At 64.9% G+C, this 14890-nt stretch overlaps 4 protein-coding genes across 11 annotated transcripts; all 4 read right to left on the reverse strand.

The window, feature by feature from the left end:
• Nucleotides 1–107: 107 nt before the first annotated feature.
• On the reverse strand, nucleotides 108–4573 carry MLX (MAX dimerization protein MLX). 6 transcript variants are annotated; one of them, XM_059869498.1, is made up of 8 exons: nucleotides 4440–4573; nucleotides 3403–3439; nucleotides 3188–3277; nucleotides 2648–2754; nucleotides 2349–2448; nucleotides 1995–2094; nucleotides 1413–1614; nucleotides 108–1309 (listed from the first exon to the last, which is right to left on the reverse strand). In XM_059869498.1, the coding sequence occupies exons 3-8, from the start codon at nucleotides 3267–3269 to the stop codon at nucleotides 1253–1255; spliced, it is 648 nt and encodes a 215-aa protein (XP_059725481.1). In that variant the 5' UTR covers nucleotides 3270–3277; nucleotides 3403–3439; nucleotides 4440–4573; the 3' UTR covers nucleotides 108–1252. The 6 variants fall into 6 exon arrangements, with proteins under 6 accessions (XP_059725481.1, XP_059725478.1, XP_059725476.1 ...); XM_059869495.1 differs by lacking the exon at nucleotides 4440–4573 and adding an exon at nucleotides 3748–3857; XM_059869493.1 differs by lacking the exon at nucleotides 4440–4573 and adding an exon at nucleotides 3658–3807.
• Nucleotides 4379–8318, reverse strand: COASY (Coenzyme A synthase). The gene is made up of 9 exons (XM_059869118.1): nucleotides 7715–8318; nucleotides 7178–7392; nucleotides 6911–7042; nucleotides 6537–6726; nucleotides 6135–6199; nucleotides 5282–5366; nucleotides 5102–5199; nucleotides 4866–5012; nucleotides 4379–4626 (listed from the first exon to the last, which is right to left on the reverse strand). The coding sequence occupies exons 1-9, from the start codon at nucleotides 8316–8318 to the stop codon at nucleotides 4570–4572; spliced, it is 1593 nt and encodes a 530-aa protein (XP_059725101.1). The 3' UTR covers nucleotides 4379–4569.
• Nucleotides 8319–8541: 223 nt separating this feature from the next.
• HSD17B1 (hydroxysteroid 17-beta dehydrogenase 1) lies at nucleotides 8542–11011 on the reverse strand. 3 transcript variants are annotated; one of them, XM_059869085.1, is made up of 7 exons: nucleotides 10296–11011; nucleotides 10084–10196; nucleotides 9789–9950; nucleotides 9352–9531; nucleotides 9178–9271; nucleotides 8894–9077; nucleotides 8542–8822 (listed from the first exon to the last, which is right to left on the reverse strand). In XM_059869085.1, exons 1-7 carry the CDS (start codon nucleotides 11009–11011, stop codon nucleotides 8652–8654), a joined length of 1620 nt encoding a protein of 539 aa, XP_059725068.1. In that variant the 3' UTR covers nucleotides 8542–8651. The 3 variants fall into 3 exon arrangements, with proteins under 3 accessions (XP_059725068.1, XP_059725070.1, XP_059725069.1); XM_059869087.1 differs by having other exon boundaries at nucleotides 10084–10433; XM_059869086.1 differs by lacking the exons at nucleotides 8542–8822; nucleotides 8894–9077; nucleotides 9178–9271 and having other exon boundaries at nucleotides 9519–9950.
• NAGLU (N-acetyl-alpha-glucosaminidase) lies at nucleotides 10574–14276 on the reverse strand. Its single transcript, XM_059869084.1, has 6 exons — nucleotides 13837–14276; nucleotides 13578–13725; nucleotides 13321–13467; nucleotides 13071–13156; nucleotides 12647–12903; nucleotides 10574–12434 (listed from the first exon to the last, which is right to left on the reverse strand). Exons 1-6 carry the CDS (start codon nucleotides 14244–14246, stop codon nucleotides 11218–11220), a joined length of 2265 nt encoding a protein of 754 aa, XP_059725067.1. The 5' UTR covers nucleotides 14247–14276; the 3' UTR covers nucleotides 10574–11217.
• Nucleotides 14277–14890: the final 614 nt, after the last annotated feature.

Consider the following 14890-nt stretch of genomic DNA (forward strand, 5'->3'; position numbering starts at 1 on the left):
GCAGGGTTTAGGCCCTGAGGAGTTGGGGAGGACAGGAGCCAGGGGCTCGAATGGGCTTCTAGAAACCACCAGGGCACAGCTCCAGGAAGTCAGCATCAGAAAAATCATTAAAACATTCAGTGAAATTTATTTAATTACTTTTCACAATAGAAAAATACATCACTTTCACGTGTGAGGTCTGTAAAATTCCACGTCTTCTTCCCAAGGCAGGAGGCATCACTCCCTCCTCAGTGCTGGAAAAACTGCCTGAAATAAACATTCCCTGCACGTGCCCCTGGAGCAGGAGCACAACCATGGTTATGGAGAACAAACCCTGCTGCTGGCAGCACCCTGGTCCCATCACTCTGGACAGTGCCCAGCCCTCACCCAGGCAGAGCTGTGACCCAAACTGGGCATGGGACAGGGTCAAACATGTCCCTGATAGCAGCTGCTTCTACAGCTGGCACAGGCAGCACTCTGGGACCACTTCAAAATTTACAATAGTAAAAATCCAATCGAGGCTGGTCATGGATGTGTGTGTATAAAAGTTCTAAGGAGGAGCAGCAAGTGCATGTGGCATGCTGTGCTACAGCTGCAGAACTTCCCTGTGCAGTACAGCCACAGTTTCTGAAAAGGAGAGGTGTTCCAGCACTTGCAGGAACCTCTGTTCCTTCCCAGGGACTCATGGCTGCAGCATGCTTGGGGTTCATCAAGGCCCTAGCATGTGGTGCCAGGGCCACAGCTCCCAGCTCTTGATTGGCTCATGCTGCTGCCAGCACTGCCAGGCTCCTCCAAAATGCAACAGCTGACTCAAAACAGCTGCTTCAGAGGGACAGGGCACAGCCTAGAGGGTCAGGGAAAAGCAATTCCTACAGCTATACCAGAAACCCATTGTTTTTAGTATGCATTTGTCACATTTGCCCACCCTGGGGATAGCAGGGCTGTCACAGGCCTGAGGGCACAGAGTGGAGCTGCTCTGGGATCAGCTCTGCAAGGAGAGTCAGTGGCACAGGCAACCCCATGGCACTGCCTGAGCCAGAGACTCTGTCCCCCATCCTTCCCTCCCCTCCTGCCCAGTTCCTATAAAGATTTGGTGGCACCGAGTGGAGCAGCAGCGTTTGCACAGCCACCGTTGGGCTTCAGAAGGAATATAATAAATAATTCAGAGAACGTTATTAACAGCCACAAGGGAGAGGGCCCAGGGTGGTGCCTGGCACCCTGGTCTCTGGCAGAAGTGCCCCATCCCCACGGGCACAGCAGTGGCACGGGAGGCTCAGTAGAGCTGGCTCTTCACCTTGTGCAGGACCCCGATGACAATGTCCCGCAGCGTCTGTGGCAGAGAGGACACGGTCAGTTGGTCTGTGGAGGGAAAGCCACCCCTGTGCCACTGTCTCTGCCCCCTCAGCCATGCCACCAGCCCCCTTTGCATTCACCTGGGGCTTGCAGTGCTCCTCAATCCAGCTGAAGACACATGCTGAGAGCTCCTGAAAACTCGTTACAGAGACTGAGGCATTGAAGGACTGGAACAGGGAGTCCATGATGCCTTGGAAAACATTGAACTTCACCTCGTCAGAGATCTGGTTCTTCCCCTCATTTGGGTTGTCCTGATGAGCTTTCACAATCTGCTCATAGTTCCTGAAACAAGCACAGCACACCAAGGTCAGCAGTGAGGTCTCCACATGTGACTCCAAGCTGCCACTCCCAGCTCCCACATCCACCTCCTGCTCCCAGCTCTGAATTCCCACACCAGCTTCTGCTCCCAGCTCTGAATTCCCACATCCAGCTCCTGCTCCCAGCTCTGAATTCCCACATCCAGCTCCTGCTCCCAGCTCTGAATTCCCACACCAGCTCCTGCTCCCAGCTCTGAATTCCCACACCAGCTCCTGCTCCCAGCTCTGAATTCCCACATCCAGCTCCTGCTCCTGGTTCCCAGCTCCAGGCCTGTCCCCAGATGCAGAAACACTGCAGGACCCCACAAGGATGTGAGGGAATGACCCCAACAGCTCTTCCCTTACACTTTCATGATCTTCAAGGCCATTACATCTTTCCTGAGGGTAGAAACTTCCTCCTCCTGCTTTTTCTTCTCCTTGTGCAGGAACTGGATGTAGTCGATAGCTGAGCACGAAAACACAGAGTGAGGGTTTGGCAGCACACATGAGATCCCCACAAGAGGTGCCTGAGCCAGGGCACCATCAGCTCCCACTGACTCAGTTCCCTGGGGGAAGGTAGGTGCAGCTGAGCAGCACCCAAGCTCCCCAGAGCCTCATCACACCAGAAGGTTCTAAGGTGCTGAACTTTGCCCTGCACACCTCTAGGGTGGAGCTCTGGGGGTTGATAGCACCTCCTTCCCTCCTGCCCTTGGGACTCACTTTTCTGCAACACAATGGCCTTGCTCAGCTTCTGTGAGCTGATGGAGAAATCCTGCTGCTCACAGGTGGGGACGATGGCCTGCAAGTCATTGTAGCCTTTCTGCAGGGAAGCAGAGCCACAGAGTGTGGGTTCATCCTGTGAGGCCAGGTGCACACCCAGCTCCCACAGCACAGAGCCAGGGCAGCTCCCAGCACACACAGAGCAAGGAGGGCAGCTCCAGCAGCAGAACAGAAGTGCTGGGAGGGCAGGGTGCTGCAGCAGCCCTCCAGCACTGCCTGCTGCCTTGTGCCTCGCTCACCTTGATGGCATCTCGGCGCTTCTGCTCGGCCTGGGTGTGTGCCCGGCGGCGCTGGTCCTTGTACGTGTCCTTGGGGGACTCCTGAGCGCAGTCACTGTCCTCATCGTCTGTGGGGACACAGTGTGGCTGGGCGTGGGGACACAGAGGCACCACAAAGGGCACAAGACAGCTCAAGGGATCACTACAGCTGCAGCCAGGCCCAGCATAGCCCCCGCCCCAGTCAACTACAGCAGGCTGGGCAGAAGAGCCTTCCAAAGAGCCCTGGCAATACTTTCAGTCTCCTCAGGGAGCTGGGCAGGGGGCAGATGCTGGCAGCTCCCTTGGGAAGGTGACAAAACCAGAGTGATTCTCGACTGCAAACCCTGCTGGAAACCACAGAACCCTGATGCTTCTCCCACCACCTTCCTCCTCCTCCTTCTCCTCAGGACAGGAATCCTGCCCAGCCACGCTCACCCCCTCGGTGCAGGGCAGACCTGAAGCCCGGCATGTGCCAGATTCCCCAGCGAGCAGAAACGCGTTGTCACGGAGAGCAAACCCCACCTGTGTTGGGGACAGAAGAGGCACTGGTGGAGCCGATGCTGTTGGCCCGGGACACTATGCTGCCTTTCCGGGCATTTTCCATGAAGAGCGCTGGAATTAAGATTGTCCCGGGGTCAGTGCCCAGCTCGGGGTATGACCGGGCGCAGGGTCGTGAGGGGCGTCCCCGGGCAGCCGCTGCCACCCACGGACGGGGGTGGCGCGGGCCGGGCACCTACCGGAGTCCAGGCCATTGTCGCCGTAGGCCGCGTCCACCTGCGCGGGGCCGGCGGGCGGAGGAGACACGTCAGCGGGGCTGGGGCGGCGACCGCGGCCCGCGTCCCGGAACCCCTCCGCCCCCAGGAGCTCGGTCAGCCCGAGGAGCACCCGCCACCCCCGAGCCGCGGCTCCGCCGGGGCCTTCACCACCGCCCCTCGCCCGGGCACTGACTCGTGCGCGCTCCCCTGCCCCCCGGACCCCAGCCCGGCGCTCACCCTGCCCAGCCGCCACGAGCCCCGTCCCGGCGCGCCGCCCTGCGCCCCCGCGGCACCTGGCGGCCCGGCCCGACCCGATCCCGGCCCCACCTTCCCCCACGAGTCCTCGGCGGCGGCGCCCGGCGGCTCCGCCATCTTCTGCCCGCCCGGTCATGTGACCGCCGGGGAGCGCGGGCCGCGCCGCGCCGCGAGGGGGCGCCCGTGACGGTATGGGAGTGACCCACCGGGTACCGGGAGTGGCCCACGGGGCACCGGGAGTGACCCACTGGGCACCGGGAGTGACCCACCGGGCACCGGGAGTGACCCACCGGGCACCGGGTGTGACCCACCGGGCACCGGGAGTGGCCCACCGGGTACGGGGAGTGACCCACGGGGCACCGGGAGTGACCCACCGGGTACCGGGAGTGACCCACCGGGCACCGGGAGTGACCCACGGGCACCGGGAGTGACCCACCGGGTACCGGGAATGACCCACCGGGCACCGGGAATGACCCACCGGGCATCGGGAGTGACCCACGGGGCACCGGGAGTGACCCACGGGGCACCGGGAGTGACCCACCGGGCACCGGGAGTGACCCACGGGGTACCGGGAGTGACCCACCGGGCACCGGGAGTGACCCACGGGGTACCGGGAGTGACCCACCGGGCACCGGGAGTCCCACACCGGGCGCTCCCGGGGAACGGGAGCGAGGAGGGTTCGGGACGGCGCACGGACACGCACTGCAGGAGCAGCCTCTTTACTGTCACCCAGCGGGGCTCAGCCCTGCAGGGTTCCCCCTCACCGGGGGACCGCAGGACGCCCCGGACCCTCGGCGGAGCTGGATGGGGCCGGTGGTCTCGGTCCCACGCTGCTGCTCCGTCCGCCGGCTCACGGTGGGCAGTGGTGGCTGGACACGGAGCGTCACGGGGCCGTCACGGGCCGGGCTCGGGGCTCAGGCGCTGCTGCAGCAGGTCCCAGGCCTTGTGCACCTGCAGCAGAACCGCCCGGGCCGGCGGCACCTCAGAGCCCGCGGGGAGGCGAGCGGCAGGAGGCCGCGCCACAGTCCCACCTCTTCCCTCCCGGCTGAATTCACATCCCCAGATCCACCCGCTGTGGCAGCCTCGATGGTGAGCAGCACACCCAGGCACGGCCTGAGCACACACCGAGCCCTGCAGGTGCTGTCACATCCCCCCAGAGCAGCCCTGGTGCTGCAGCAGCCCCGGCTCACCTGCTGGCGGGTGATTTCGGGCTCCCAGAGGCTGCAGAGCACCACCTGGGACTGCTCCACCCGCTGCCTGTTGGTCATCTGGCTCTGCAGCCGGCGGCGAGCGGCCTCCTCGGTCAGCCCATCCCTGGCCACAATGCGCCTCACGGCCTGCCGGGGACACGGGGGACACTCAGGTGTCCGGGGGGAGGCTGAGGAGCAGCCCGGGCAGCAAGTGAGGGGCCCAGGGCATTGCCCACCTCCTCCTCTGGGATGATGGCTGTCCACACCTCGTGGACCATGTCCTGCCAGCCGGCTTCCAGCAGCACGGCAGCGTCCAGCACACACACGGCCTTCCCTAGGGAATAAAGGCATTCCTCAGTGCCCGGGCTCACTCCCACCTTCCTGATGCTTCACTGCCACAGAGCCACCCCCGTTACCTTGTGCATCAGCCTCCCTGACCCTCTCCTTCACCATCTGGGCTATTTTGGGCCACACAATGTCCGTCAGCCTCTTCAGCTGCTCCTAGAAAGGACCACAGCAGGATTTGAGATGCAGTCAGTCCCTTGTCCTCAGAACCCCTCTGTAGCCAGCCAGGAGAGTGGGGGTATAAGCAGCCAGGGGACACCCAGGAAGGAGCCACTGGAGCTGGGAAGGTGGGTCCAGCCCATCACTGAACACCAGGAAGGAAAGTTTTCACATTCCTGCTGCCAGGGTCAGCGTGTTTTTTCCTATTATTTTCTGCCATTAGGGCTCTGCTATTAGCAGAGATCTCTGTGCTGTGAGAGGTTCTTTGCTCCACAGCACAGCAAGCTCCCCGTGCAGCAGGTCCCACAAAAGACATGTCCATCCAGGGAACCTCCTGATGTGCCTCCACCTTGGCTGGGGAGGCAGCAGAGCAACAGGCTGAGCACCTGTAAAGGTCAGGTGCTACTGAGCTCCCCTGGGTGCAAGGGGCAGAGACCCCTGGCTGTGTTTGTCTGTTGCTCTGAGCTGGGTGAAGGAAAAGCACGGTATAGAGGAGATGGGGATGGCAATGGGAACAGGGATGGGAACAGGGATGGGAACAGGGACAGGGATGCAGCAGCAGCTGCAGGGCAAGAGCAATGTATCCAGCACAGCTGCTGATTCATCTGTGGAGATGCAATCTGTCCCACCCTGTCCCCATGCCGCTGCCAGAAAATACAACCAGGAAGGTGTCACCATCTCAAAGGGCTGAAAACTCCAAACCCCTGTCACAAGAGAACAGCCTACACTCACAGCATTAAGTATTTACAATAAACCTGCTTTTACCTGGTTTCCAAACACTTTGGCCCCAAGGACTTTCCTGTTAATGGTTCCATCTTTGTTCAGGATCTCTGCAAGGCAGAAGCACAACAGGTTTGGGAGGGGCAACTCCCATCCCTGTGGCAAGACTGGGTTGGGGAAATGGCTTCGGCACAGGGCTCTCAGAAACACCTGACCTGGCAGCTCTTCACCTGATTCCTGAAAAGAACAGGGAAGAGCTTTTCCCAGGCAAACATCATTCCCCACCAGCAGCTCTGACACGGGACACACAACACGGGAAGCCCAAAACCCATGGAGGGGAAGGAGGGAGGGAGGGAGGGAGGGGGGCACAGGCCAGGGCTGTCTGGGACACTGGGACACCCCTCCCTCCCTCCCCTTCCTCCTCCCTGCAGCCTCCAGTGACTCTACCTGCCCCAAAGGCTGCCACCACTGGCTCATAGGCCAGGCCATCAGGGGCATAGACAGCATGGCCCAGCTTGTCAGCGTCGATGACGAAGGCGCCCAGCTGCCCCAGGAGTTTGGCCATGGAGGTTTTCCCACTCCCAGTTCCCCCAGTCAGCCCAATCACGTACGGGCGCAGCGGCAGGGCTGGGTCTCGCTGAGGGAAAGAGCAAAGCCGTGGCAGCACATGGAGAACTGGGCTTTGCTGGAGAAGAATCGTGGCCAGGAGATGGCCATGAAAGGCCCTGCAGAGCAGCAGGAAGCCTCTCCAAACTCTTTGACTCTGAGACTCCCACCCCTCCTCCCGGCACTCCCTTTGCAGTTCTGCAGGCCACCCTCACCCGTGGGGGCTGCAGCAGTGTCCCCAGCAGCCTCTGCCGGAGGCTGGAGGAGCTGATCTTCTCCTCCTCATTCTGACTGTGCTCGGGGTCCTTCATCAATTGGATTTCATAGAGAGCCAGCTCGGGGAGGCCCTGATGAGAGAAGGGAGCCCCAGCCATAAGAATGCAGCAGAGGGAAGGGGCGAATCAAGACCAAATTTGCCCCCGGGCAGTATCAGGCAGGGCGAGAGGGTGGGCAGGGGTAGGTAGCTCCAGCATGAGAATTACGTTTTCAAGTCTCTTCCTGTTCACAGCCTCCCCTCCCCGGCGGGTCTCCTCGCTGACCACCAGGCACTGCAGGTCGGGGTCTGTGACTGAGGGGCCGAAGGGGTCGGCCAGAGGCACGATGTCGTAGCACAGTGAGGGCTTCACATCCTCCAAGAACTCGCGCAGCTTTGCCGCCCGCAGCTCGTACGGCTCGATCAGCTCTGGCAGGACCTTGTCTGCCGGGCCCCAGCAGGGCAGGGAAGCACAAGAGTGACGGAGAAGCAAGACCAAGAGAGGGGAGAAAAGAGACCAAGAGATGGGACTTTGAACGCTGCCTCCCTTCCCTTGCCCTCGCTGCACCTTTATACTTTGCTGGTTGTGCGCAGGACATGGGGTCCCCAATGGACCCCCACTGACGCTCTGCCTGCATGACACCGCCTTGGCTGGGTGCCTGCCAGGACTTCACTTCTTACCGGGCCCCCAGACCACTGCCCTGCCCCGGGGAGCACCGGGCTCAGCCCTCGTGCCCGCGCAGTGCCACGGCCGCCCCGGACTCACGGCGGAGCAGCTCTCCGTCGGCCACCCCGGCCAGGAGCCGCCGCCGGGCCAGGAGGCAGCAGGCGCTGAGCAGGAGCCGGTGGGCGCCGTGCAGCCGGTCGAAGGTGCCGCCAACAGCCACGTCCAAGAATTCGGGGAGCGTCGCCTCAGGATCCTGCTCGGGGTCCCCCTCGGGGTCGCCCGCGGTGTCCTCGCCCAGCAGCAGCGCGGGCAGGCTCGGCGGGCAGCCGTACACCGCCGCGGCCAGGCGCTGCAGCCCGAGCTGCACCGGCTCCGGCGGCCCCGGCACCTCGGCGGCGGCCGCCAGCAGGACGCGGGGCTGCCGTGCCAGGCGGCGGCCGGGCCCGAGCAGGACGCGCAGGTCCAGCCCCCGCCGCGTCGCCGCCGCCGTGTAGAGAGCGGCCAGAGCCCGCAGCAGCGCGGGGCCCGCAGGCGGAGCGGCGGGGCCGGTGGCGGGGCCGCCCAGCCGCAGCCCCGGCTGCAGATGCACGTACAGCGGCCCCGCCACCAGCCCCGCCGCCGCCGCCACCAGCCCCGCCGCCCGCCGGGGCAGCGCGGGCAGCGGCGCCGTCAGCACCAGCAGCCCCGAGGCGAAGGGCGGCATCGCCCCGCCGGAAGCGCCGCCGACCGGAACGGGGCCGGCAACGGCGCCGGAACAGCTCCGCCTCCCGGGCAGCCCCGCCACGGGCGGGAGGCGGGCCCGGCTCCGCCCGCGGGGGGAGGAGACCGGCCGGGCCGGCCCCGGTGCAGGCCCGCCCGCCCCGCGGGGCGGAACGATCCCGCGTCTCCGCGGGATGGCGACGAGACGGGGACGGAGCCGGAGCAGCGTGGCTGCAAAGGGCTTTATTGGGGACACGGCGGCACCGAGCACGCGAACGGGCCCGGGCCCGGGCTGGGGGTTCGCGTGGCAGCGGTTCCGGTGTTGGCGTGGCTCCTCTCAGGGATGGTCTCCGCCAGCCTCGCTGCCGCCGAACACGAAGTCGTGCATGGCGCGGACGTACGCGGAGCCGTCGGGGCTGCTCAGCCGCAGGCGCCAGAGCGGGGCGAGGAGCTGGGTGCTGGCGCAGCGAAGGGGTGGGCAGGGGCTGCCGATGGCCTCCAGGAACAGCTGGCACCGCAGACGGGTCAGAGCCCTCCCTGGCACGGCCCCACGGCCACCCCCGCCCCGCGCTGACTGACCGGCAGGACCTCCTCCACCTCCTGGGCCGTGTCGCGGAAGATGCTCTGACAGTGCCCCAGGTACCGGCGGTACAGCCCCTGTGTCTCGGCATCCAGGTCCCGCATCTCGCTGCCCTCAGGGTCTGGGCGCTGCAGGTTGTCCAGGAAGCTGGTGAGGACCGGCCCGCACTCCACCAGCGTCAGGCTGCGGGAGGGAGCGCATGAGCTGTCACTGTATCCCCGCCCTAGCGTTCCCCCCATCCCGGTGGGCACGATCCAGCCCTCGTGGCATCACCGGCACTCACTGGATGTTGAAGGGGCGCAGGACAATGGCCAGACTCTCGCACAGCCCCTCCACTGCAAACTTGCTGGCACAGTACACGGCATTGAAGGGCAGCCCTGGGGCAGAGCCACACCCTGAGCACCAGAGCTCTTCCCCACAGGAAGCTCCGTGTGCCACAGCGTGCTGGGGGTCCCACCTTGCAGCCCCCCGATGCTGCTGGAGACAATGATCCGCCCAGCCCTGCAGCTCTTCATGGCAGGCAGGAAGGCCTGGATGGTGCGGACAGCCCCAAAAACGTTCACATCGAAGAGAGTTTTCATGGCCTGCTCGGAGCAGGTCTCCAGCGGTCCCATCAGTCCCATCCCTGCATTGCAGACTGCCAAGCATGGTGCAATCAGCTAGTGACTGCAGCCCCACACACCACCAAGGCAGAAATGGGGGGTCTTTCTCTGCTAATGATCCCTTGGCAGCCCCAAATCCACCTACTGCACCTCTGTCCTGCTAAACACATCCCACCCCCCCGACTGCCTGCACCTCCCATAATTTGGCATCTACTCCTGGTGCTCTGGGGGGGTTGTGACCCCACAGAGATCCCCTCAGCCATCCCAAGGACAGTGGGGACACCAGCCATACCCAGCACATCCAGCTGCTGTCCCTGCACCCGCTGTGCAGCAGCTGCCAGCGAGCACGGGTCAGTGACATCGAGCTGCAGGAGCTCCAGCGTGTCGGGGCAGCAGCCCCCCAGGCGCTCCAGCAGCCGCTCACCCTTGGCCAGGTCACGCATGGTGGCATAAACTGGGGAGAGAGCGTGGCTGAGGGCAGCAGTGCTGCACGGCCAGCACCCACCCCAGCCCACCCCAGGCTCTGCCTCTCCTTGGTGAGAGCACCTGGGGCTGCCGGACCCCCGGGGCAGCACTGACCCCTTTACCTTTGAAGCGGCGAGCAGTGTCGGCTGCCAGGCGTGCAGCCAGCCCCAGGCCGATGCCTGAGGAGCAGCCTGTGATCAGCACCGTGGTTCTCTCCATGCCTGGCAGTGCTGCCCTACGGGGCCACCCCATTTAAGAGGGCTGGGAAAGGGGTCCCCCCGCCCCACGCCACCGTGTTGTGTCTGCTGCCTTATCTCAAGGCCCCTCCACCCACCTCCCTGCGCATGCCTGGCGCTCTCTGTGCCTTGATCCTCGTGCAGGTGCTGTGATAAAGACTCCACTGAGCCAGGAGCTCCCTGCTGGAGGAGGCTCTGGGGCACGAGGGGAGCCGCAACCCCAAGGGTCTGCCCCAGCTGTACTTTGCTGTGCCAGGCATGCCAGCTGCCAGGACACATCTGGCAGGGTGTTCCTGCTGGGCAGGCTCAGGGCTGAGCTGCTCCTCTGCCCCCATGTTCCACACAGTCCCGTGCTAGCAAAGGAGTTGGACACACATGGGAGAGAAGTCTGTATTTGCTCCATAGCTGGGTTCTGCCCAAGCTCCAGCTGTGGAAAAGGCCTCAAAAACTTCATCCTGGGGAGCGCAGCTCCAGCAACACTGCAGGCAACAACGCTGCAGAGTCTTTTATGATACAAAAGGCACCAAATATGGGCAGGGCCATGCAGTGCCATGTCCTCACAGGCACTGGATCCAACGCTGCTCTGCCCCACTGCCCACTGCCATCTCCCTGTCTGCTTCTCACCCATCACTGCCCGTGCTAGCCAGCCAAGGCCCCACAGCAGGGACACATTTGTCCTGTCCCACCAAGCTTCCAGCTGCGAGCAGTGGGGCAGCCCAGGTTCCCTGGGAACAGGCTCAGGGCAGCTGGGCAGAGCTGACCATAGAGCATGGTGTGGGATGGGACCCTGGGGCACAGCCTGCCCCCCACCCATCTGCCAGCCCCTTGTCTGTGTGCCAGCCCCTCTGGGGGCACATCCTGCCCATGCAGAGGAAGGGTGGATCCAGGCTGGCTGAGGGCCACCAGGGCCACCGTGCCCCTCTTCCAGGACACAACCATCAGGCCAGGAGCCCAGATAGGGGAGGGTGCAGGGGCTCTGTCCACCCTCTATGGGGGAGGCTCCAGAGGCAGAACCCAAAGTCAGGCAGGCCCAGCCAGGCTGTGCTGCAGGGCGCTGGGGTAGTATTTGAGGAACAGCTTCCTGGAGATCTCCATCGTGTCCCCAGCTGGCACAGCTGGGTAGCGCTTCTTGTTGTAGATGAAGCCTCTCTCCACTTGGAAGACAGCCTGGTTGAACTGGTCCTGGTGGAAGGGGCGACCCGAGTTGAGGCTCTCCACCAGCACAGAGACGAAGAGGCTCCAGCGCACAGCGTAGTAGTCCAACACCAGCCCCCCCAGCTGCTTGTTGGCATAATCCAGAATGTTCCCGCTGGGCCCCCAGAGCGTCACCTGGTTCCGGGCATTCAGCTCGTACTGCTCAGCCTCCCGGTCACTGGTGGCCGCGGCACGGGCGCTCTCCAGCCAGCGGCCGAGCAGGAAGAGGCTGTGGCTGGACAGGAGGCTGTCCAGCTCCGGCAGCAGGTCGTACACCAGCACGCCGCCGGCCGTCAGCAGCTCCGGCAGCGCGTGGCTCTGGAAGGCCTGGCGGATGCTCAGGTAGTAATCGCTGACCAGCTGCTGGGCTGCCTGCCGGGTCACGTCCACCAGGTCATAGAGGAAGGCAGGGCTGGAGCCCAGCTCGGCGCCAGCGCTCAGCAGCAGGCGCCAGGCCTCGTAGACGTCGCTGGCATTGTACCAGAGCTCCGTGTCCATGCGCAGCGAGGGCCGGCGCACCAAGGGGCTGCGGTTGTGGTTGACGCAGACGCCGGTGCAGTTGTAGACGCTGCGGAGGAGCAGGCGCCAGGCGCCGGCCGCAGCAGCATTCGGGGCGCCGTAGCGGCGCTCAGCGTAGCGGGTAACCCAGCTGGGCAGGTCCAGGGGCTCCTGCCGCCAGCCCAGCTCGTTCATCAGCTCGTACACCATGTCGTTCTGCTCAATGCCCTCGGGAACCAGCCCCGTGCCCACCATGGTGGAGTTGGGGAAGCGCCGAGCTGCGAAGGGGCCGTGGTTGATGGCCTCCACGGTGCCAAAGAGGCCGTGGTTGCCCCCGAAGTTGTGCAACATGCACCAGATGAAGGGCTGCCCATAGAAGGACTCTGTCCACTGGTAGACGGGCTTGGATTCGGCAAAGAGGTCTAGAACAATCATCCTGCCAAGGGGCACTCCGTGCAGCAGGGCCCGCACCTGTGCTGGCTGCCAGAAGTCAGGCTGGTGCTGGAAGAGCCAGCCCTGCATCAGCCACAGCGCCTTGGAGTCAGCTGGGGACAGAAGAGAACTGAGTGAGACCCTCTCCAGGCAGGGCCCACAGGTGTCTCATGCGGCCCTGGGGCCACCAACCACCCCTCAAGGGGGTTTTGGGGATCTGGCACCAATGGGTTCTGCGCTTGCATGGGGCCCACAGCCACCACCCCCAGCCCCTGCCATCCCACCTGGACCCCTGTGGCCAGGCCAGCACAACACACGGACCCACCTCCTGTCATCGACCTGAAAACAGCATTGCTGACTCTGGAGAGATAGGCAGGGTCGGAGGAGAGGGGAGTCATCTCGTTGAAGGTGTCTGCGCTATAGACATGGTCTGTGCCAAACTCCTTGATCAGCTCCTTCAGGAAGAGAGTCCCGATCACCTGGAACATGGGGTCCTCTGGGTCCAGCAGGTAGGTACATGAGTAGGTGCAGTCAAAGTGGCTCCAGTGTCCCAGGCGAGTGGCATTCACATGGGGGAAGACCCTGCAGGAGAGGGCAGAGATGGGTATCAGGAGAAGAACAGGACAGGACCACCGTGCAGGTGTAGGGGCAGGGCAACCTGGCGGGGAAGCTGCAGAGGGAGATGCTGCTGGAGGTGAGACCTTGGGAAGGGCCCAGGGCTGAGACCCCGGGGCAGGGGCTGCACCTACCAGAGGATGCCCTGCGGCACGTGGCCCGCGAAGGCCGGCAGCACCGTGGTCATCCCCAGCGAGCGCATCCGCTCCACGATCCGGTACTGGGAGAGAGAAGGAGAGAGGGAGCAGGAGAGAAGCCCCCACGTTCCCACCAGGGGACCCCGGGCGCTGCTGCAGCTCGGGGCAGAGAGGGGGGCTCCCCGCGGCCAGGAGGACCAGGGGGTGACAGGGGTTTGCCCCGGGCGGGCCGGGCCGCCCCCGGTACCTGCAGGTAGAGCTGCTTGAAGTGCCAGGCGGGCGGCAGCGGCCCGGCCCAGCGGCGGAGGTTGCCCATCCTGTTCCAGGCCAGGAACGCGGGGCCCGTAAAGTACTTGTCGATCTCCGATTGGTTCAGCCCCAGGTTACGGTAAACCTGCACCGGGAACCGGGGATCAGCCGGTCCCACGGCTCCCCACCGCCATCCTGTCGGTTCCGGTTCCGACGCCCTCCCGGTCCCCGCCGCCCCTCGGCCTCGGTCCTCACCCGCTGCCAGACCGCCTCCTGCCCCGCGAAAGCCGGTGCCAGGTTGATGCCGCTCAGCGCCATCCAGTCGATCTCCCGCTCCCATCGCGCCCAGTCCCACCAGGCGAAGGAGTAGCTCTGGGCGCAGACGTTCTGGTAGTACCGGTACCTGCGTGAGCGGCGGAGGCTGCGCCCGGGCCCCCCGGGCCCCCATTACATAACAGCGCCTTGTCCCGCGCTAACGAGGCGTGAGCGGCGCCCGGCCCCGCGTCCCCGTTACCTGCCGGGGGCGGCGGCGCGGATCTCGGCCCGCAGCCGCGGCAGCGGGTCTGGCAGGCGGAGCTGCGCCCCGGACCACGACAGGTGGCAGCCGCAGAAGTCTCGCAGGTAGCGATAGAGGCCGGCGGCCGCCGCCACGCCGCTGGAGCCCGTTACGGCGACGGCCACCCCGGTGCCGGGAGGCGACCACAGCCGGTAGATGTCAGGCCCGCCAGCCGCCAGCGCCGGGTCCACCGAGAGCGACACGGCGGCGGCCCGTGGGCCGAGCAGGCGCCGCGCCAGCGCCCGCACCGCCTCCTCCTGCCGCGCGTCCCCCGCTCGCCCCGCCGTGGCCGCCAGCAGCAGCAGGAACGGCAGCGCCAGCCCCGGTACCGGAGCCAGTCCCGGTTCCGGCTTCCGCCGCACCGCCATCGCCGCTGCGTGCCCCTGCGCCGGTCCCGCCTCTCCCGGCACGGTCCCGCCCGCCGCCGGCCCCGCCCATCCATCAGCCCGGGGCTCCCGGGACTGACCGGGACCCGCTCCGGCCGGCCGGGGGCGCTGCGAGACCGGGCAGCGCCGGTGCCCCGGGGCTGGGGAGCGTCCCGGCAGCCCAGCAGCATCCGGAGCGGCCCCGGCCTGGGGAACGGGCCCGGGGCGGGCTCAGGCTGCTCGGGTCTCTCCCAGTCGCAGGGGGAATTCGCGGACACTTCCAGGACGGAACCCGGAGGAGGGACGAGGGAACTCCGGGCTCCCCGAGCGCCCCCAGTGCAGCCCACGAGGGGCCGGGGTGTCCTGCCAGCTCCAGGGCAGCGCCTGTAACCCCAGAGCCATGGACACGGGCAAAAATGCTGTGATTGCACGGGAGAATGGTGAAAGGGGACAGAGAACATTCCCCGGCCCGTTCGTACCTCCAGCTGCAGGAAAAGCATCCCCCGGACCGGCGGGAAGCCGGTTCCTCGTCCAGAAGGTGCGGGAGGCTGGAGCCGCAGCTCAGTGCGGCTTCTCCCCTCCCGGAGAGATCAGGAGATGGGAAACACACCGACATGAGCAACACCATGGCCAAACCCCTGCAGAAC

This window comes from Haemorhous mexicanus, chromosome 28 (assembly GCF_027477595.1).
Source record: "Haemorhous mexicanus isolate bHaeMex1 chromosome 28, bHaeMex1.pri, whole genome shotgun sequence".
Taxonomy (NCBI): Eukaryota; Metazoa; Chordata; class Aves; order Passeriformes; family Fringillidae; genus Haemorhous; species Haemorhous mexicanus.